This window comes from Musa acuminata, chromosome BXJ2-3 (genome assembly GCF_036884655.1).
Source record: "Musa acuminata AAA Group cultivar baxijiao chromosome BXJ2-3, Cavendish_Baxijiao_AAA, whole genome shotgun sequence".
NCBI classification, from domain to species: Eukaryota; Viridiplantae; Streptophyta; class Magnoliopsida; order Zingiberales; family Musaceae; genus Musa; species Musa acuminata.
Window position 1 is genome coordinate 6351989 of NC_088340.1, and position 23004 is coordinate 6374992.

The window sequence follows — 23004 nt, forward strand, 5'->3', positions numbered from 1 at the left end:
CGGAGAGTTAAACCATAATTGCATCCCACTATTTGGTAGGACCGTATGAGGTGTGGTAGCTCTTTGACCATTCAACTTTCAGATGTATATATTTGATTATAAGAATAATAAATGTGTTTGAAATTGGAAATTGGGAGGAACAACAGTTACTCGCAGCAATCGAGAAACGCATCAAGCAAATAAATAGAGATGGGTTGTACTAACCTCTCTTTGGGTCTGTTCCCGGTGTGAAACGGGGGCTTGACTTCTCTCGTACCACTTCTGCTTCCTCTTGGTTAAAAATAATCGATAAAAACATATATAAGTAAAATAATAATAATAAAAACGCTACGCCTCTCTCCTTTTCTTTTTCTTTTGGGGTTTTCTCCCTTTTTATCCTGGATTTGTCCCTTTTTGGTTTTAAGAGAGAGAGAGAGAGAGAGAGGAAGCAGCGGGGATACGATCGGCCGATTAATTGCTCCTTAGGGTTTCTCCTTTTCCCCCTAACGTCTTCCTCTGGTCCTCTCATTCGATCCCATCCATTCGGAACCGCGCTGCTGATCGATCCCGGAGGTCCGGGTGATGTGAGGCGGGGGAGGGTTTATTCGGATTGTCTCTGGCGGATGGCAGAGGGCCGGCGATACGCTCTCAATCCTCAACTAGGTCGGTTCTGCACCACCCACATGACATCGAATACCATTTCCTTTTTCCTAGGATATAATTGCGGTGTGTTTTTGGGATGTTTGGTAGAATCCAATAACGTGTTTATCGTTTCTCCTTGAAACCGTTTTAGAGTAGGTTTTGAGTATACGTAAATATGATCACTTTGTTAATGCTACTCTTGTAACCTAATACTGTTTCACTTTGTTGGAGAAGCTGTCATGGTGGTTTGCAAGCTCCACCTTGGTGGGTCTTGGGCAGCCTTGCTAAGTTATGTGCTTTCCCCCCTGTTTAGTGCGTATTGTGATGTCTTTGGCTAGTTTTGATCTTGTTTACTTCCAGAGGTGGGCATTTTCTGATGCATCTTTTTCCTTTATTTTTTCATATGATTGTTTTCAGCAAATAGAGTAAACTAAATTTTGCATTGTTTGGAAATTATGTAAGGCTTCAATTTGTGCCACGAACTACCTTAATGTCTAGCGCATTGCTTAATTGATTAAATTCATACTTGCATGTTGTTTCTCTTCCATGGACATGGAAGGTCAAAAGAGTGTCTCTATTTCCTTGTATCTTTTTTCATATTCTTATTCACAAGAATGCTGTATTTTGTGATTATTGTTCACAATAAATTATAGTTTACTGTTGAGTTGCTGCTAATAAGATTTTGAAACTAAATTTATGTGAAATATTTGTCGTACATGTGTAAGTTGAGAAATTAAACCTTTTTTTGTGTATTGTCCTTGTCATGGCATTTGAGAACTAAGATCCAAATTTGTCTTTTCTCTTCTGGGCAGACATTGCACAGATTTTGCAAGAGGCAAAAAGTCGTTGGCTTCGTCCAAGTGAGATTTGTGAAATCCTCCGCAACTATCAGAGGTTCAATTTGACTCCAGATCCGCCTTACAAGCCTCCTGGTACATTTCACAGTATTTACCCTTTTTTTTAAAAGAACTATTTGAAAGGCAATTTTATTTTGTAGTTGTAACTTTTAGGCACATATTGTAATTACAACAAAAAACTCCTGCTAGCTTTGTTTTTAAGTCATGCTTATGATGATTTTGGCATTCTAGGTTAACTTTCATGGATTTCAATTTTTTTTTCCTTTAAGGATTTTGTTGAATCGTAATTTGTAAAGTGTAAACTACATACTAGCCTCAATTACACAATAAGACTGTTAGCCTCTGTATTGTGGAGGAAAATTTCCACTCTTGTTTTACTGCTAAAAAAATAAAATCCATACGTTGGGTAGTAGATTCAACACAGGCTCAACCAGTTTGATTTGGGCCAGACGAATTGCTGGGCCCAAGCGCATGCCTTTGCAACGACCAATCAGAATGCCTCACCTGAAATATTTTGAGATGCTTGGCGTGTCTTCTTGCTTGGGCTCCTAGGATAGCACTACATAATAACACTGTGGGATGCCTAAATTGTGGATTTGATATGTATGTATGAACCTCTAAAATAGGTGGCATGCAAGGAAGTAGACCTACGTATGTTTTGGTTAGACTAGGATCACAATGTGAGTTAATTCAAATTACTGTTGTGAGGAAAGCTAGATAAAATTGTAACAAAATTTATGTTAGAAACAAGTCAAAAAGATGTAGTGGCTCGTAGTTTGGTTTGTCATAGTAAACAGAGTATTTTGGGAAGAATTAAAATATTTGGGATATATTAAGTGTGCATCTTATGCTTGGAAATTCCTATTTAATCCTGTGTATTCTTGTTTTGTTATTCCCTAGCCTCATACCATTATGATATTGAATTATCTTAATTTTCAAACTTGGATGATTCCTATTTGTATAAGGATCAGCTGAGGGCGATCAACTCTTTCCCAAGAAAAAGGGTTTTTTGAGTAACCAATGGGAAATTATCCATGACCGATTAGAAATTGGTTGATTTTAAGAAATAGAATAGAAATCACTTAAGTGCCCTTAGCTGCATTCTTTCTAGGAGCCAGCATCGAGAAAAAAAGCGAGGAAAGATAGAGTCAAAAGTTTGGAAGAAGAACAGAGAGAAAGAGAGAGGATTAAAGTGAGAGTTCTATGTCAACGGGAAAATACAGCCTGTTGTGCAATTGCGTAGTCATGCCTCATGCCACCCTTCTTCGCATCACATAGCTCGCTTGAGTGCCCTTGCTTAACTTATTCACTTCCATATCAAACATGGTGGTTGGTTTAGGTGAGATCATAAGGAAAACCCAATAAGTTGTAACAACACAACTTATATTACACATGCAGTTATCTATGTCTACATATTATATATTGGATTGTGTACAGAATTTTGATTTCATGACCCATGGGTGTTGAACTTTTATTTCCTTGAACTTCATTCAGCAATCAACATTTATCGCAGAGAAACCACCCGAGTTGATTGGTACACATTTAATTGGAAAGTCTCTCTGTTTTCTTTTCCCACTTAACCACTGACCGTCAAAGAAGAATGAATTATGATCAAATTCTTGTAAGTCATATATGTTTGTAGCAGATGAATTTGATTTTTTTTTTCTCATATACAGAGATATTTGCTGAACTACAATTTGCTGCAATCAAGACCTCGAACCTTGATTGTGTTGTTTTTCACAAACTTGACTTTCTAGACTTTTTCATTGGATGACCAATGTCTTCCATTTATAATACGTAACACCATGATAGCCAGCTAATAGATCTGGAGTTCTATAGGTGGTTCTTTGTTTTTATTTGATCGCAAAGCACTCCGATATTTTCGGAAAGATGGCCATAATTGGAGAAAGAAGAGAGATGGAAAAACTGTTCGAGAAGCTCATGAAAAGCTAAAGGTATGATACTGCTTCATTTCAGTTTTTTCCCTTAATATAAGTGGATATCTCATTAGGTTCCAATGTAAATTAACGAATAACTACCGTTAATTGCAATTTGAAAAGTGAATCCTAGAGTTCAAGAATTTGTTAAATATTGTTTTCTGTTGATTTGATTTGTCCTTTTCTCACTGGTTTGGAAATGGATGATACTTGATATGTTGCTTAAGCTCTGTTTTTAAAGCCTTATGTTAAACTGGAAATTTTCTTGTGTGTTTTTTATGAGTATTGTTTGCTTCTACATAATAAGTCTTCTAAACAAGGTTATAATTTAGTGTACTATCTGTGGTCATGAAACTTCTCGATGATTCATTTGTGAATTTTTTCATGGTGAAGATATTAAATTTACTTTGTCTATGGTTATTTTAGCCTAAGTTGTTGGCGGAAGTTCTTAATATTCTGAATGTGTTACCTTTTATCTTTGGATATTGCACTATGTTATATTTTATCAGCATTTTTTATTAGTTTAGTTGCAATAACTTGGCACATTAAAATTGGTAAGAAGGAATAATGATTTTATGTTCTTTCTGCATGCCAGTGAAAAATGTATTTATGCTCCTGTTTCTTAATTTTTGTCATATTTAGTGAATGAGCAACACAAGCAGCTCTTGGGGGTTCTCACGCACCTGATATAACCAAATGAACACACAATTAAAAACTTGTTTTGTATGCTCAGTGCACCTGTTGTGCACACCACACATACAGTTTATGCATTACTGACATTTCAAAACCCCCGAGCCTGTTTTGTGATGCAAGAATTTTTGGAATTGCCATGGTTATATTTGGCATCTAGAAAGAACTTTATCTTGTTTTTTATCCATATAAAATATCACAACAGATTTTATCTCGTAGGCTGCATCTGTTTCACTTTCCATAGATCCTGTTGTCACGGGATCTAATTCAGTGGCTTCACTTTAAGAGTTTCAAGTAAATACGGTTGAAGCTAAAGATGCCACTGCACTACTGAGTCGTTGTTTTGTTACGGGAATTATCTTTTCTTTCTGATTCTTTTTTATCATCAGTGTGGAAGTGTTGATGTGCTTCATTGCTACTATGCCCATGGTGAGGACAATGAAAATTTCCAGAGACGAAGCTATTGGATGCTTGATGGGTGAGTATAGCTTTTCTAGTGAATTAGATTCAGTCATCTGTACCAGTTAATTATGCCTTGTCAGATAATAAAGTTCTATGTTGGTAGTGAAGATTGTTTTATTAGTTTTCTCCTCTCTTATTTTTGATGTTTGAGTTGGAGGTACCTAGAGGTTTTGACAGTTCCTATGTGGTCACTGGATGCAGATACAAGTTATGTGCCTAATGTTAGGCTTGTGGCTAAATGTAACAATGAACACCAAAATGATAAATACATATGGACAAGGTTGGAAAAGAGAGAAGTTCTTGCTCAAACTTTAAAGTTAAATCATGAACTGCTAGTGGAACCATATAACAATCAGGAGAACCGATGAGTAATCATGACATTATGCTAAGGTTATGACTCATGGAACATAGTGGAAATATAGTATTGCTAATTGATCATCACATGTCACTGATATTAGAGACTTAAGAAAGTGGTCATAACTTTCTACACCAAAAGAAGAATTGCCAAGTGCATGCCAAAATTTTCTGTGCATGACACTGATTGTGCACCATGTTGATTTATACGCCATACCCATCCGATAAGCAGTCACTGGACCTATCAAAACCTACACAAAATAAGTCAATGCATGAGACCAAGGGTAAGTTCATTTTTCTGGGGTTTGTAGAGGAAAGGCACTTGGAACAGCACACAAATTGCACTGGAAACTCAGAAACTTATATTCAAACTGAAAAAGGTTACAATTGACAAGTGGCAGCCGATAAAAAGAGGTAGGATTAAGGACAAAAATGGTGCCCAAGGATTCTGCAAGTCAAACAACTCTCTTAATTGATCTTGACCCCTTCCGATTGCTATCCAAGGGGTTCATCTGCCAAATCTCATCTCAAGGTGTTGAGACATGACAATATTCTTGGAAAATGTTTTCTTTGCTAAATTATTGCAAACGTCTGTGGCATTGCAAAACCCAAACAGTGTCATGGTAAAAAACCGTTTTCTGAATCCTGATAATGACCATGAAGTATATACAGGTGTTTTATTAGGCTCCAAGGACTAAACAATGTGACAAAATATTACATATCAACACGTACATTCCTGACATGCTTCTCACTTGAAAATATCAATGCCCGTATCAATGCCTTTTTATATGATGTGAACCAATCTTTCTTGTTTTTTCTGTTCTTCTTGATAATCCCTACTTGTTTAGTGATGGGAAAGGGCCTTCATATTTGTTTATAACTTGTTTGTGTTCTTTCTGAAAGAATTTGAGAGATCCAGGTGAGAATTTTGCCGGAACCATATTGCCTTTCTTGAACTTTTGAGGCCTTGTTTTGAAATTGTCCCTTTTTCTTATCTTCTTGATGATATATTTTTTCCAATAATCTTGTGCAATCTTAGCTTTTTGGTGCAACTCCTTGGTTACATAATATGCACAATATTATTTCTGGAGTGTCCAATGACCACATTATGGTGTTGACGTTTGTTAATGGTCGATGATTTTGAAAGGGCTCTCATTAATGCAGAGCTCTACTGCAATTTGTACAAGAATTAGGTGATATTTATAAGTTTTGTTCAATTTCAGTGGTTAGCATTTACACAGTGCTATAGATATTTCTCTAAATAGCATGGATTCATTTAATTTGGTTGTTTTGTGGGGCCAACTTTGATTCCAATAGCGTTATGAGTTACATCTGGAACTGCCCTTTTAATATCACTAACTATTATTTATGGATTTCCTACACTATCCTTATGACGAGTCTTGTTGTCTTCTCTGTTGAGTAGTACTGAGTTGCAGGAATGAATGGTGCACGTTTAGAGAAACAATTAACCAGCAAAATCTACCTGAACTCCCTCGATTTTGGGAATTGTGAGGTGAGATTGAGCGGGACACTCTTCCATGATCACATAATCACAAAATAGAGTTCCTACAATATCTTAGGCTTATATATCTCCAACTTGTCATGTTGGTATGTGAGACATGTTTGCACAAAAAAAACCCCTTTCCAAAACGGTAAGGGTTCAGTGTATCTGTGTGTCCTCTGCCCGAATGTACATGTTCACACCTAAGTTATCCACTGAGGCATGTATAATGAGTCCAACTTGGTTTGTCGTGTCTTTCCTGCCATTGATCAATTGCTTAAACATTGTATTTGTGGATCTATTTTATGTATCTCTTTAATTTTCTAGTGGAAGTGGAATTGCTCTTGATTCACGATCTCTGTAGCATTGAGTTGTAAGCCTGCCCAGACCCATTTCTTGCTCAAGACAAAGACTTACATTTTCAAGGCTTGCCCAGGCTGATAGTCCTACATGTCGAATTTTGAGGGTTCCCTCATTAAGATTATTTTAGAGAGAGAGCTTATGTTAGATATGATATTCTTCATTCCAATCCCAAATCGCGGCCAAAGGAGATGACACATCCAAAAGTGTAGAGAATGAATGACTATACTCATCTCTCTCTCCATAGAGAATGAACAAGTGTTATTTCCTTTTTCTTCTAAACTTTAAAATGTTCTTTTGTGATGTTATGCTTCTGACTTCTATGTTCAACTAGATGACCCTTATTTCCTTGTTAATTTTCACCTGTATGCTTATTAAATATAAATGAATTTCGAGGTAATATCTTGTTTCTTCTAACAGTCAATATGAAAAAAATTTAATGCAATTTTAATATGGTGGTTTTGCAGGCAATTGGAACACATTGTTCTTGTGCATTATCGAGATGTGAATGAGGTGATTTTTCTAGCCTGCATTAATTACTCTATTAAATTATCATTTATCAGCTAATTCATTTATGTTTCTATCATAGTCCAACTTTTTGATTGTCGACCACATTCATTATTTTTCTTGCTTTTATATTCCCTCTCTTTTCTCTGGATATATACACATCTTTGGACATGACACACAAAAAGCATGCCAACTCGACAAATTTTAGGAAAATAGGACACAACATGATAAAAACATGATGGCTCCACTAACCACTATGGTGATTAACAAATGCATATTTTTATACTTTATAATGAATTTATGCGCTAAAATATATATTTCTTTAGTAAGTTTATGATGATTATATATTTCACTTGTACATGGAAGTTTTTTTGCCACTAATCTAGATATTGTAGTCATAACAGTGTTGTTAAAAGGCACCCAGGTGCTCGGGCGAGGTGAGGCGTGGCCTGAGTGCCTTGCACAATGTCCGGGCATGACACTTCAGTGAAGCTCTATCCGGGCACTCGCTTGAGCCTAGGCGCCAGGCGCCTGGGGTTGAGTGTCCAGTTGAATGTGAAGAATCAAACCAGATTGTCAACTCTGGTTCAATTAAACAGTTAAATAGTATCTTAGTTCAGTCAAACCAAGCATAGTAAACAAAACCCCATCCCCCTACAACCCACCTAAGCACAGTAAACTCTAGACTATCATCGTCGCTCTGACCCATCTTTGGTCTGCCATCGCTGCCTCCGTGAGCAGCTCCCTTCGCCGTCGATGGACAGGTTTGACGCTTCCTCTGTCATTGACGGATAGGTCCAAGGCTCCTGTCGTTGCAATTTTCATGTTCCCTTCACTGTTGAGGGATAGGTCTGTGGCTTCCTATGTCACCGACGGACACATATGAAGCTTCCTTAGCCCCCGACATCATCGTCTGCAGCTTCCTTTGCTGTTGCTGCTGCCATTTGCAAGTTTCTCTGCCACTGCTATCGTCGTTCGTAGCTTCCTTCGTTGTCATTGTCGCCATCCAAAGGTTCCTTCGTCACTGCTGTCCTCTCCTTCCCCACCTTTCACTGTCGGTAACTCCTCACCGCAGCTAGTTTTAACTTTTAAATAGTTTAAAACTGATATTAGTCCCTATTTAGAACTTTTAACCCTATTTAGAACTACTAATCCTATTTAGAACTACTAATCCCTATTTAGTATTGTTACTCGCTATTTAAAAATGTTATTAGTCCTTATTTGGCACTTTTAATCTCTATTTAGAACTGTTATTAGGGTTTTAGAAATAATGCAAGTGTTCAAAGTTATATTAATATCAATTTAATGTTGTATTTTTTATTTTTATTTTTTTGGTAAGTTGTATTTTTTTTATTTTTATAATCATATTTATCAATCATATTATCTATTTTTGTATTTTAATATTCTAGAGCGTCTCGTTTCGCTCGGACGGGCGTCTAGCGCTCGAGCATTTGGGATCTTGTCGAGCATTTTGGGATCTTGGTGTCTTTTGTCGCCTAACACTTTAAAAAACACTGGGTCATACTATCATAGTAAGTGCAATGCCCAAATTTCATGAATATTGCCACTGGTCAACATACCTAGTATCCTTATGGCTGTCAAATAATTGTTTTACACTAGCTTCATAAGTTAACATAATTATAGACAATACACTTGTTATGTCTTTTCAAGCATCTGATGTATATAGGGTTATATTTTGGCAAGTGTCACTATCATTTGCAATGGCGGCAGAGAACAGCATTCATTAGAAGAGGGTACATGCCTCATAGACTGTTGTACTTCTTTAGTTAGATGTGCAACCAGGGTTGTATAAACTATGAAAATTAGGTTATTCTTTCCTTTGATTTATTTCCATGTGTTTTATCACATAGCTTTTAAAATTTGGCCGAGTTGGTTTAGGTTCAGCAGAGAGCAAACTGATATTACCCAAGAATCAGGTATTAGTTTGAAATTGGTCAAAGTGTCAGAAGGTAAGCTGGATTGACTGATTTTGTGGAAGAACAGGTGGTCCTCGTCTATGGCTGATTCCAGCTAAAATGTGTTAGAGAAGGAAGAAAAAAAATGAAGGAAATTAGTTGATTGTAGTGTACTATTGCCGTCGCCACCTCAGTTTCTACATACTCCAGTGTAGCTGCAGTTGCATTGCCTATGGATCTGAGAGAGAAGAGGTTTGCTTGAGGATCCAAACTTTGAAAGAGAAATCTTTCCTCTTTTTTGCGCTATTCAAAGTTAAATAATTAGTTAAATTGAGTTTAGGAATTAGTGCTATAAGTTATATTTCTTGTGTTAGACTACTAATTCATAATATTTTGTCAATTATATGACATGTTATATATTGATATTCTGGAATATTTAGTTATTTGATGATTTGTTATGTAATATACAAGATTATACATATTTTATATAATATACATGATTATACATAATACATATAATATATAGCATATAAAATTTAAATATAATATTTTCTATAATAATATTAAATGTTTTTATTATTTTTGTAGAATATTTAAGATAATTTTTCTTGAATTATATTTTTATTTTTTTATGTTTGATGATTCTTCATTTAGTTAATTTTCAAATTCCCTCATTATGGTTCAACCTATACTAATTTTGTCACTGGCTGATCCTGATCTTGGTCCTGATTATGTCTCCGTGGTTCATGCCCCTACTACAATCTTAACAAATATGGTTTGCATTGCGTCAATGCTATTTTTCTTATTTTGGACTGCACATTTGCTGTATCATGTAACATTTGCAAGTATGTTTTTTGATGTATAAAAATCTTTCTATGTTGTCTTATTATGTGATGTATGCACAATAAAAAAAAATCCTTGTTAACATTTTATATGGCACATGAGTTCTGTCTCTGATATTGTATTGAAAATTATTTGTCTATGTTAACAGGCACATAATAATAATAATAATTATTATTAAAAATATGCATCCTCTGCACCTGGCAATAATCCATGTTGTGCAGACTCTCAAATAAATGATGCAACTTTTACTCTTGTGTTAGTTTTATTTGGAGTTGGAGAAAGGGAAAGGGCCACAACTGTTCTGTATTTGGTTTACATAATAAATGTTGTGACTATCTTTCTTTTCTCTAGGGAAGCAGGTCTACCATTCCTCATTTGTTAAATACTGATGCAATGAGAATGAGTCACACAGATGGATCTCAAACCAGTTCTGCTGTTTGTTCTTATTTGGATCATCTTACTTTTCCAACCCAACCATCCTATGCAACAAGTGCCCATGCTGCTGATTGGAATCGCCAAGCTCCATCCTCTGAGTTTGAAGATGCAGAGTCTGGAGAGGAACATAGTGAAGCTTCACTTGCAGATTCTTTATCTCATTCAGGAATTCATGTTGCCTCATCTGCAAACCATACTGGACAAGAAAACGTTGCTGGATGTAGTGGTTCCCTTGCTCATCTTCGTTCGAGCGATTCTATAGATACTGGAATCTTAGGTAGATTATTTGGTCCTTCATCTGCAAACCAAGTGCCATTGCAAAATCTTATATTAGGTGAAGACCAACAAAAAAATTGTGAAGTTTCTCAAGGAGCTGGTAGTACCTATTAGCTTCTTACCTTTACTCCACGTATTATTTTGCTGTTGTATTTCACATCGTCATCATAATTAGATTATACACATGTATAAGTATATACATGTGGATACATACTGGTGCAGATGATTAAATGGAATATCAGTACTACTAGTAAAATTTATATTGGTTGTTCAAATTCCTTGGATTCCTTTAGCTTTATCTTCATCTCTTACTGTTCACCTAAATATGTTGATGTGTAGGTTCACTCGGTGGTGCTAGTTTTGATCATCATACTGCAGCATCCAAGATGCCTGAATTTTTTAACATAAGCCGAAAGGATTCTGGCATGCTGGAAGAGAATGTTTCCATTGAACAAGCTAAATGGTCTGTTAACATGCCTAAAATATTTCCAAATACCACCTCTGAGGGCAATGAGGTAGTCAAATATGTTACTGATAGTGGCAATAGTATCTTAACTAGCGATCATCAAAAAACATCTATTGGAGAAGGCACAAAAGAGAATCAGGTATATGATCGAATTGTAAAATTTGCTGTTTGCATATTCTTTTTAATTTTGTTGCCCCTTTGTAGTCGAGGATTCTTAGTCATCACTTATGAAAATCCTAAGTTCTTGCTTCATACTTCATTATTTCTACTAGATTGTAAGTTCATATTTAAAGTTTCTTTGGTGCTATAGTACTCTTAGCTTTACAAATAGATATTAAATGGATCTAAGGTGATTTTTAGCCCGAAATAACCATGCAAGGGTGCGATGGGGTTTTCAATGTCATCGTTTATAATTGTACCAAATAGACATCTTAGTGGTTGGATTGCTTTTATACCACAATCTTTTAGATATTGCTAATATGCAATTCCAAGAAGCTAGGCGCTTATCATCTACCTTATGTTTATTTAGGAGGTTGCCACTTAAGCTTTTCCTGGAAGTCCTTATGAATTATATTTATAGCACTCAAGAAATACCTTATAATATTTCTTTGAAATTTGTGGTTTTGTGTTAAATTTGATTGCAAAGTTTTTCTTTTTCTCCAAAAAACCTGCTATCATGAAGTGATTGTTGTTAATTTGAACTCAAGTCAACACAAATGATGACTGACTTGCAATCCTTGATTGCAAAAGATGTCTTGAAAATTAATGAATTTTGTAAAGTATTGGTGGGTTATTAAACTACCAACACAATTGGCATGATAGTTCCAACTCCTTACCACTATCATTTTTGTCCTTTATCTTGAATTTTCTGTCTTGATCACAGATATCGCTAGTTCCTTTATAAACCAAATTCCAACAAGTATGCTCCTGTTACATTCTATATTTATAGCTCATTTACATTTAGCTGAAATTTGCATTCTTTTTATATGCTTGTAGATATTATGTTTGTTGCTTGTACATATAAAAACCTTTGTGTCCATGTGTCTGATTGGAATTGAGAATGTGCATCACATTGTGCAGGTTAAAGTGGAAAATTCTGAGAATATAAGCAACCTTGATCATGGACACTTGGTCAATATACCAGGCTATATGTTTCAGGTGCCCAATACTAATCTTTCTCAGAGCACACTGCAAACCATAAACAATGGCAGCTCTAAGGTGACCGTTGCTTCTGACCAACCTCTGAGTTATGAAGCACAAATTTTATATGGTTTAAAGAAGTCACTGGAGAATGAGGGAGATTTGAAGAAGTTAGACAGCTTTGGAAGATGGATGAGCAAAGAAATCGGTAAGGATTGTGATGACTCACTGATGGCTTCAGACTCTTGCAACTACTGGAATGCAATGGATGCTCAGAATGATGATAAGGAGGTATCAAGTCTTTCTTCCCATATGCAGTTGGATATGGATTCACTAGGACCATCTCTTTCCCAGGAACAGCTATTCACTATTCATGACTTCTCACCGGATTGGGCTTTTTCTGGCGTTGAAACAAAGGTATTATCTACTTTCTGTGCCAACAGAAATAAGCCCAGAAAGCATCTGTCTTGCGATCTTTTTGTTCTTATTATGTGGGAGCACTTTTTTCAGATTCAGTTTATTACATCTCCATGGCTAACATCTTTTTACAGGTTCTGATTGCAGGTACCTTTTTAGGTAGTTTACAGCCCAGGAGCATCAAATGGTCTTGTATGTTTGGTGAGTTTGAGGTGTCTGCTGAAGTTCTGACGAGTAATGTGATTCGTTGTAAAGCCCCTTTACATACCCCTGGTCGGGTTCCATTTTATATTACATGCAGTAATAGGATAGCCTGTAGTGAGATTCGAGAATTCGAGTATCGTGAAAACTTTTCTAGCTTCTCTTCAGTGCCAGAAAGGGATTTAGAAGAAGTTAATCTTCAAGTGCGTTTTGCAAAGTTATTATCGACTGGGTTAGACCGGAACTGGCTGGTCTGCTCTGTTGAAAACTGTGAAAAGTGCTTCCTTAAACAAAAACTGTTGTTAATGCTAAGGGATCAGGAAAATGAGTGGAATGTTATCGACAAAGACTCTAAGGCCTTTCACAGTGATCTCAGGATACCTAAGGATGGATTGATTCAGAAGTTATTGAAGGGTAAACTATATGAGTGGTTGCTGTGTAAAGTTCATGAAGAAGGTAAAGGACCTAATGTTTTGGATGAGAATGGTCAAGGGGCTATCCATCTGGCTGCAGCTCTTGGTTATGAATGGGCAATGAGTCCTATAGTCTGTGCTGGAGTCAGTCCAAGTTTCAGAGATGTAATCGGTAGGACCGGGCTCCATTGGGCTGCATACTTTGGCAGGTTTGTTTATCATGCTTCAGAACTGTTTAGTGCAGAAAAAGTTCAACATCAATCATATTATCTGTTTTTCGTGTTTGTTATGTAAACTGAAAATGAACATTTACTCTAGCAATAATTAAGCACGAGCAGTTCCAAAAGTCTTAAGTAGTTTTAACTTTTTACTATCAAAGCTTAATTGTGCCAGTTTGTGTGGAAGAAGAAATAAGTTCATGATGAAAATAAAGAGAATTAAGATGCACTTTTTGATATCATTGCTGCTGGGTGATTTGCCAGAAGAAATGCAGCTGACTATGGAGCAAATGTCATTTCCATTGTGACTTGTGGGTATGCAGAACAAGGATATCATGGATGTTATAGCATGTGCATGTTTGCAAGGGTGTAGGTAGAAGAAAGAAGGGGCAAGGAGGGTGTGGGCACCCTCTGAACTGGAAACTCCTACATGGGCCTTTCTTCTTCATTCTAGGTGTTAAACAAGGATAATGGTGCATATCTAAAACCAAAAGAAGAAAAACATTATGGAAACCATGATCTCTACTTAGTGGACACTATTTCTAGTAGGACTATGGATTTCAGTTTATTTTACTGATCACCTTCTATTTTGTACCATCTGAAATCCCTTATGTAGAACCTTTTAATCTTATTCGATGGCTAAACTAAAGTAGTTATCCTAAGTCATTCTGGATCTACATAATCTGTTCTCATCTATTCTCTTTAGGCATTGGCTATTTTCAATTTGTAGGTTATATGATCTGATGTTTATAATGGCTTAGTGGAGTACTTTTAATTGGGTTAATTACTAATGTTGCATTGTGACTCGTCTATTTTGTGTTACAGCCCTCCTACATGTATTTCTTTGCTCCACCTTTCTTTTTGTGCCCACAGATAGTCACATGTGAATGACGCATGCATTGTGACTTTGCATGTCACATGTCTTACTGCTCATTCATTGACATGTTCTTGCACCACAATAATGGAAATATGGTTTTGAAATGATAACTTTAGCAAATTAAGGTATTTCCCTTTTTGGTTTACATAGGTGCTGAAGTGCATGTAAAGCTTATATTACAATAGGTGCTGAAGTGTATGTACAGCTTATATTACAGTTGTGTCAATTCTACTAATGTGTCACTTGACCATCTTCAGTTCTCTCTCTATCTTTGTATGTTTTCCAATTTGCTGATGTTTAGTACATCAGCACACAACCTTAAGGTATTCTTGATGCATGCTTCTATCTCCTTCCCTCAGTCAAGGTTTTTTCTTGCCATGCATGCTTGGCACATACTACAGACCAGGGTTCACCATTTCGGGCACCGGACTCGTCTTGGAGATTTGTCAAGTCGGTATGTATCGATGTATATCGGTGTTTCTGAGAGGAAGAAAAAGAGGGAGAAGAGGAAGGGACGGTGGAGGAAGAAGGAAGAAAGTGGGAAGATCAGGAAGCAGCAGAGGAGTAAAAAGGAAAAAGAGGAAGAGGAAAGGAGACATTCTTGATAAGTGATTAGGGCAAATATCTAGCGTGGTGATGTGCAGTGAGGTCGCAGCAAGTGGAGGTCGTCAGTAGTTGCCTGCGTGAGAAGCGTCGATTGCAGCATTAGTTGCATGGCGATGTGCAACTTCCATCGCGACAAGCGGAGGTTGTGGTGGTGAGAAGTCGTAGTCGCTACATCAATCGCGTGAGAATCTGAGGTAGCACGGAAATGGGATTTAGGGTTTCCCACTTCCCTTCGATATGCTGGACCGAACCGGGATGGGTCCGCATATCGGTCAGTGCTCAGACCGGTATGTGTTGCCCTTTTCATACCAGTCCAGGCAAAACGGTGATCATTGCTACATACTATTATGTTTTAGTTATGCTAGCTTCTATGCTGACTCATGTGCACTCTTTAGGAATCTTTATTATCTACGCCACTCTTTATGACTTGATTGTATGTAGATATATATACATCATACTCGACTCTTCAAATGATAGTGTTATTTTCTGTCTATTTACTCACAGATCCATCTTAATCTCTGTATATAATTGTTTCACTTTAATATCCTTAATATTTCTGATGGGATTAATAATCTACATGCTTTTAGACAGACCAAAAAGTTTAATCCTAGCTGCATGATCTGATAATAATATAAATGCTTATAGAAACTTGTGAAGAGATGGAACAGGCAAGGAGTCCTGATTTCTCTGCAGCTATCTGTTTCCAAAGATCTAAATTTGGTATTGCAAATAGATTGCTGCATAATATTGTAGACGTGTCAATTTGAAGTTGAGGCAAATTATGGATAAGGACAGATGCTTGATCACCTTTTTTACTTCTAGATATTGTTGTTAAATTGATTAGCAATATGACAACCGTTTACTTATTTTCAATCAAAGGTGTAATTCTTTGTAATATACTTTTCAGACTACTCCAACCAAGTTTATGATGCATTATATTTTACATTGCATCTTTTACTTGTAACCAACAGACTTAGTATTTATCTGTTTATTTTGTGCTGCCGTCACTTTTAGGTTCAAGAAGCTTTTTAGTTGGTGCTTCATTCCAAGAAGACAAGAACCTTATTTTGAATTTTTTTTGTCTTATTTAAAACATGCATTAAGTTGATAATTTACCTTATTCTTTAAGCTCCATGCCTGGATTTTTAACTATGATTTAGTCATTGACTGATCAGAGAGGAGACAGTTGTTGAGTTAGTGAGGCTTGGAGCTGCTGCTGGTGCAGTTGAACACCCAACATCAAAAGTTCCTGCTGGTAAAACTGCTGCTGATTTAGCATCTAGTAGAGGACATAAAGGAATTGCTGGATACTTGGCCGAAGCAGATTTGACCAGCCATCTTTCTTCATTAACGGTAAAAGAAAGTGAGATGGGTAGACTTTCTGCAACTTTGGCTGCAGAAAAGGCCATCGAAAATGTACAAGAGCAAAACACAGTTTCTCTAGATGGTGGAAACGGGGAACAATTATCTCTGAGAGGGTCTCTTGCTGCTGTAAGAAATTCAGCTCAAGCTGCTGCACGAATTCAAGCTGCGTTTAGGCTTCATTCTTTCCGCCAAAGAAAATTAACAGATAGCAAAGACAAAGATACTGAGATCTCAGTTGATTTGATGGTTCGGTCCTATCTGAACAAGTTCCCCAAGATAAATCACTACAATGAATCTTTGCATATGGCTGCTGTTAAAATACAACAAAAATATCGTGGATGGAAGGGTCGTAAAGAGTTCTTGAAAATCCGTGACCGAATTGTGAAAATCCAGGTAAGTTTTGTTTGAGTTTTTGGGTGCTTTTTTATTTGTGTTTATACTGTTTACTTCATTGATGGAAATGTTTCCACGTTTTGTATGGTAGCTATATGTGTAAAATGCCTCCTTTCCCTGGTCTTTTTGAAACATGGGTATGGCGCTTACAACTTTAGTTACATGTTTTTAGCATTCTATGGAACATCAGATTTGAGCTTCTTGCAACTTGTGAATGAATTTTATCGGATATCATGAATCGTTGGTCATATACATAAGCCAGTTCATGAAAACAAAGCTTATTGCTATCTTTTCATTTTATGCTGAAATTCTTTATGGAACTAGAATATTTGATATCAACCAAAAGTCCTAGATTACTAAACTTAAAGGTTCGTAGTTTTCTTGCATCCGACTTTCAAATAAAGGTTTATGAACACTAAGTTTTTCCAAACTCTTCTCTTCACTGGAACATTTGAGAAAATCCACGTGTTGACTTTACAAGTGATGCATTCTTCATTGCTGTGGTAATGCACTTTTCCAGCGGAATTAATTGTAATAAATCTCTAGGAATAAGATGGATCGATGTGCTAACCCACTATTTGTACTTATAAGAAGGGAAAGCTCCACGATCTTCATGTAGGAAGCCTTTGGTTCTTTAGTGGAGAGCACTTTAGTTGGAGCTGTACGGTCCTTGGCCTCTTTGACATCCCCCTAGACGGAAGAAAATGTAAATGACTATTTTGTCATAGATGAGAAAGGAAGCAATTGGCAGATAATTGTCACTCTTGTGATGTATGGTTTAGCATCCCACTTTATTTTCAGTAGCTCTATTATCTTGTTTATTGAGGGTGCTGTCCACTAATGTAAGGGAAAGTGATGTTTTGCTGGTAGTAATAGAAAGTACTGAGTCTCCATGCTTGAGAAGGTTGGCAGGAATCTCAATTCCTGATATTTAGAATGGAGTCCCCTGGTATTTAGAATCATATTTTCCTTCTATTCGACACCTACAACTTCTGTCCACTAATGTTTTCATTCATGAACAACCAGCCGTATACATTAATCTACACATTTAATAAAGTCTTCCTTTTATTATTATATATTTTTATTTATGTGTCATATACTGATATATATGATTCGGCTTATCATGTTGACTAGGCCTATCAGTCCATGGTTGGACTTCTATGTACTGGTATCGTGTGTTACTACACCAAAAAAGGATTGATAAATCAATTGAAATAAAAAAACCCTATTTCAGGATTTTTTATCCTAATTTATCGGTATATAAATTAAATTTAGGACATAAACAAGCATAAATAATCCTTTAGTTATCCATTCAACATGGTAGATTAAGCTCGTACAAAAAGTCAATACATGGTCAATCTAAGCTATTTTTTCTCAAATACTTTGTTAGATCTTAATTTTTTTTATTAATCACTAATAAATCAAGAATACCAATATTCTTTACACCAATTGCATTACCAAGAATTTTCAACAATTATAAAGAAAACAAAGAGATAAGTTGAAGACAAATTTCACGCAACTTCGGGTTTGAATTCCTCTTCATTATGTAAATCAATAGGTTGATTTTCCCTTTAAGTGGAATTCTTAAAAGGAAATTTTGGATTAGCCTCCACTTGAGTACATGCACTTGACCTTAATCTTTATGTAAGTTCCTTAGAACCATAAAACATTTTTTGTTTCATGCATTATATAGTCAAATTGCAAATTTTGTTTTTTTTTTGGACAAACCTCCTTGGTGCAGCCATTTACACAGTAGAGGAAAGGAAGAGGGCACAGTAGAAAGTACATTATGATTCTAAGGGTGTTGCCCATAATTGCCATGGATGGCAAGAAGAAATCCATGTATGTTTGCCCAAGTTTTAAAAATATTAATGTATACAATCCACTTGCTGTTTGCTGTATTTTTGTTCCATTTAAGGTTCTGGTCCTTGTACATGGACACAGATTCTTATCAAAACATGGGAAAATATAATTTTATTTCCAACGATTTCATTTTCCCTATAACTCTAACTCCATGGCTAGATGTGCTTTTAGAGTTTCTCGGAACAATTATAAAACATAAATCAATAAATCAGGATTTTCTGTTATAATATAATAAAAAAGCTTCATCTGCAAAAGGAATATTGAAGTCAGAATACTCAAAAATTCTCTCAAATAGCATGGAATAGACATCCATAGGGTTTCATGCTTTTGTGGTGTTTTCTAATAGGAAATATGTTTGTTGTATTTTCTTTGGGATATTATATGCTTTACACTAACTAGTTTAAGAGCATAAGTCAGGGGCTCATCAGTTTTATTTCAGGCACACGTGAGGGGTCATCAAGTTCGCAAGCAGTATAAGAAGGTAGTGTGGTCTGTTAGCATTGTTGAAAAGGCTATCTTACGTTGGAGGCGCAAAGGAGCTGGATTACGGGGCTTTCGAGCTGAGAATACAACTATATGCATTGAGGGAAAGGTTGGGGCAACTGATGAATATGATTTTCTCCGTCTTGGTCGGAGACAGAAGGTTGCTAGTGTGGAGAAAGCTTTGGCAAGAGTACAGTCAATGGCACGCCATCCAGAAGGCCGTGATCAGTACATGAGACTGGTGGCATGTTCTCGTAAATCAAAGGTATTTTGCAATTTTAACTTGAGTCTTGCTATTTACTGTTGTGCATTGTGCAATCTAGGAATTTACTGCAGTTAATTCACAGTGTCCGCACAAGCACCACGTAGTTGATACTAGACATAGGTGATTAATTACCTGAGCAGTGAGTCTATTCTTCTTGACATTTTTATTCCAATGGATTGTATATTAAGATTTGTGTTATTCCAGTTTCTATATTTGATGTGCTTTCTTTATTTTAAATCATGATTATTGTTTCTTTTGTAAATGCCAAGGAAACTCTTGAGATTTCTCATTAAATTTTCTTACTACAGCTAATATGCCATGTTTCTTTCTAGTTCCCAATTTTCTTTCTCGTATGTGATTGTTCATACATGGTTCTAATTTTCAATAAGCTCCAAGCAGAACTTATGATCAAATTGGTCACAGGTGGATATTGTCGGAATTTCTTACTGTTTAGATTTATTTTCAGTTAATCAAGAATGAAATGGGTAACATGCCTTCCTAAAATGCAGAAAGTGGTGAGAGTGGCCTTCCTATACATGCTAAGTAGTGTTTTCCTTTTTATCTTTCCTGACTGATTCACCTATTCACATGTTCCACGATAATGCAGATGGTGGAAAATGATTTATAACTGAAAGGTAAAGTTGAGTTTAATAAGTTTAACAAGAGCATGCAAATATTTATGGTTTCTTGTTTCAATAATATTCTCCTAAATTAAGTCGAACATCTTCATTTTTTTTCCCATATGTACAAGAAAATTTTGCAAAGTTCAGTTGATTGGAATTTGATGAAATTAAATAAAATTTTCTTCCTTGTACTTCTAAATTGAGTTGAATGTCAAAGTAGTTTAATCTTTTTCTATTTGTGCAAGAAAAATTGCAAAGTTAAATGAATTTGGAATTTGATAAAATTGAATGAAATTTGTAGTTTTTTTCTTTATTAATTTTGATTGCAAAATTCTTAGCTTTACACACAATGGAGCCACTATATAGTTTTGGATAGGGTAAGGAGTCAGGAGTGCCCATTTGCATATCTTAATTTTTATGATTTCACCTTGGTTAAATTTGAACAGATAAGAAATCTTTTGTCAGGAATCATTGCTTTTTATTGTTCATTTTAAGTTGCCCTATGCTTTGCTTCTCTAAATAGGTTCAATTGCAACCGTTGAATTATTTTTGTACAATGATATTATATCTATGATACAGGGGTTGTAATCTACAGCTATGATACACTGTTTAGTACTGCAATTGAGTTGCGGATGAGTTGGATGGATGCGGGTCTAGGTTAGGGTGCCACCATCAATATCAGAAGAGATGGTAGAATAAGTAGTCCTAGTGGGAAAAGATTACTTGTGGACAATGTTTTTAACAGCACTAGGCCTCAAAACGCTCGAGGCGTTAGGCACCCGCCCAAGCGACGCAAGGCGCTCCCAAATATTATAATTAAAATAATATGCGACTAAATAGAAATATGCTAAACAGGTTTATAGAGACATGTTAGAATTAAACTGCTCCAAAAGCATCGTGTTAACCAGGAATGTTTTGTTGCTCTAAGACATCATCAAGTAAAAGCTAAGGGAGTTTCATGTATAAATCAAAGTGCATATTGCCTATGGTGTTGTAGATACAACAAATATATTTAAACTACTCCAAACGAGTTGTTGCTCGTCTGTTTGCAGTTTAATTAACAGGGGAATGGATGAAGCAATTTAACTAACAGGAAGGTGGGGGAAGTAGAGGGTGGAGAATGAAACTGCAGCTAGGAATGAATGAAGCTACAGCGGAGTATGAAGGCAGCATATGACGTTGTCGATGACAGTGGATGGAGCTGCAACGTTGGAGGGAGCGTGCTAAGGCCCAAACGAAGGCGATGGAAAAGGTTGTCGGCGGCGGCAGACATAGCTACTATAGCAGCAGACAGAGGTATAATGGTGGACAAGGTTTAGGGTTTAGCCGAGCTGTAGCGGCGAACCAGATTGGATGAGGTTGCCGATGGCGACGGGTAGAGCGAACAAAGGTGATAGATGTAAGGTTTCATTTCACCTTTGTTTTCTTTTCCTGGGTCGGGCAAGGGAGGGGGTTGGACAGTGTTAGGGTAACTACGTTAGTTGGTTCGATTGAACCAAGTTCTACGTCTTATTGAACCAAAGTTTGAACCTGATCAAATTTAGCTCGGGCACTTGCCCGACACACCTGGTGCTTGGGTTCAGGCAAGCACCTGAGTAGCACTTCATTGAAGTGCAACGCCTAGGGTTTTTGCGAGGTGTTTGGGCCTTGCCTTGCCTCACCCTAGAGCCTAGGCGAGCGCCTTTTGAAAATACTGTTTGTGGATAGGTGCAAGGGGCTTGTCAAGAGTTGTACTGTTTTTGGTGCTTTGCATTTACACATGCAATCCACTAGGAATCGTTCTGCATTATGCATTCAACGTGTACTGTTATTATTGGTGCTTTGCACCACTTACACATGGGATCCACTATGAATTACTCTGGGTTATGCATTCAACCCTGATGAGGGCATCAAACTTGAATGCAAAATATTATTTTACCTTGATTAGTATTTCATTGGGAGTTGTGGATGGGCTAGATTGACATGCAGACAAACACTTGAAACCACCTAGCGGCACTGCATGCATGCAGCGTGGATGCATGACACATGCATGCATGCATGTAGTGGGGCAGATGGTTTTGGCTTTGGTGTTCTTTTTTTTTTCTTCATCCTATTCATGGATAATGAAATTTTAATCACATGATTATGGTATCTAGTTCTTAACAAAGTGGATGTCTCATTTTAGGATTGAGGTCCGGTTGCTCAAAGTATTATACTATTTGGGTTGACTAAATGAATCCCTTGCCACCAATGTTCCGTGGTTACACCAACAATGTACTGATTTGAAGTTCATGTTCAAAGCTGGTAGTTAGCTATGAAATTAAACTACCTCTTGTTTTACTAGTTCAGAACCTGGTAATAATAATCTCCAAATCATTGAAAAATTATTAAATTGTTCACAAGTTTTTACTCGTCCAATGTATTTGCCAAGTTAGTCTCAACAACCAAACTAATAAAAATTAATCGATTATTGATTGTATATAGCCCACAACTTGGTAGAACCTTGTAGCAACACCAGGATGTTTTAATTTAGTTATATGTTTCTTTAAATTCTTATCAACAAAGGAGTTGCAGATTTGGCTATTTATTGTTAAGAATCTGAAAATGAAATAAACATTTGCAGTTATATGAATTCATTTACATGAGATATGTTACTGGGTGAGTTATTCTGTTTAGTAGTCATATTCTTTTTACTATTTTCCTTTCTATCTGTTTTGATTTCTCTTTCAAGTTGATTTTGCCTATTAATATTCATTGTGTTGTTGCACAACCTTGATAAAACCTAAAACGTTGTTCACAGCTGGGAGACGAAGGTGGTGGCTCAGCCCAACTTCAAAACACCGAAGAAGAAAATGGTGGGGGCTGATCTAATGGCACTATCCACGCTGAGCTACAACGACCATATTTGTGATTTCTGGACGTTAAGAGGCGTCGGG

At 36.5% G+C, this 23004-nt stretch overlaps 1 protein-coding gene across 4 annotated transcripts; it reads left to right on the forward strand.

The window, feature by feature from the left end:
- The first annotated feature begins 358 nt into the window (after positions 1-358).
- Positions 359-23004, forward strand: LOC135607105 (calmodulin-binding transcription activator 1-like). Of its 4 annotated transcripts, none has more exons than XM_065098633.1 (12): positions 359-642; positions 1434-1553; positions 3318-3433; positions 4495-4583; positions 7250-7295; positions 10400-10859; positions 11099-11364; positions 12306-12782; positions 12917-13605; positions 16273-16855; positions 19158-19466; positions 22869-23004. In XM_065098633.1, exons 1-12 carry the CDS (start codon positions 603-605, stop codon positions 22932-22934), a joined length of 3261 nt encoding a protein of 1086 aa, XP_064954705.1. In that variant the 5' UTR covers positions 359-602; the 3' UTR covers positions 22935-23004. The 4 variants fall into 4 exon arrangements, with proteins under 4 accessions (XP_064954705.1, XP_064954706.1, XP_064954707.1 ...); XM_065098634.1 differs by having other exon boundaries at positions 10400-10817; XM_065098635.1 differs by having other exon boundaries at positions 360-642; positions 10400-10760.

Bases quoted from the DNA above. Each gene is read 5' to 3' on its own strand.
- LOC135607105 (XM_065098633.1), top strand. From the start codon at position 603: ATGGCAGAGGGCCGGCGATACGCTCTCAATCCTCAACTAG. The intron at 3,434-4,494 runs GTATGATACTGC...TTTTATCATCAG, and splicing joins AAGCTCATGAAAAGCTAAAG to TGTGGAAGTGTTGATGTGCT. The intron at 13,606-16,272 runs GTTTGTTTATCA...TTGACTGATCAG, and splicing joins TGGGCTGCATACTTTGGCAG to AGAGGAGACAGTTGTTGAGT.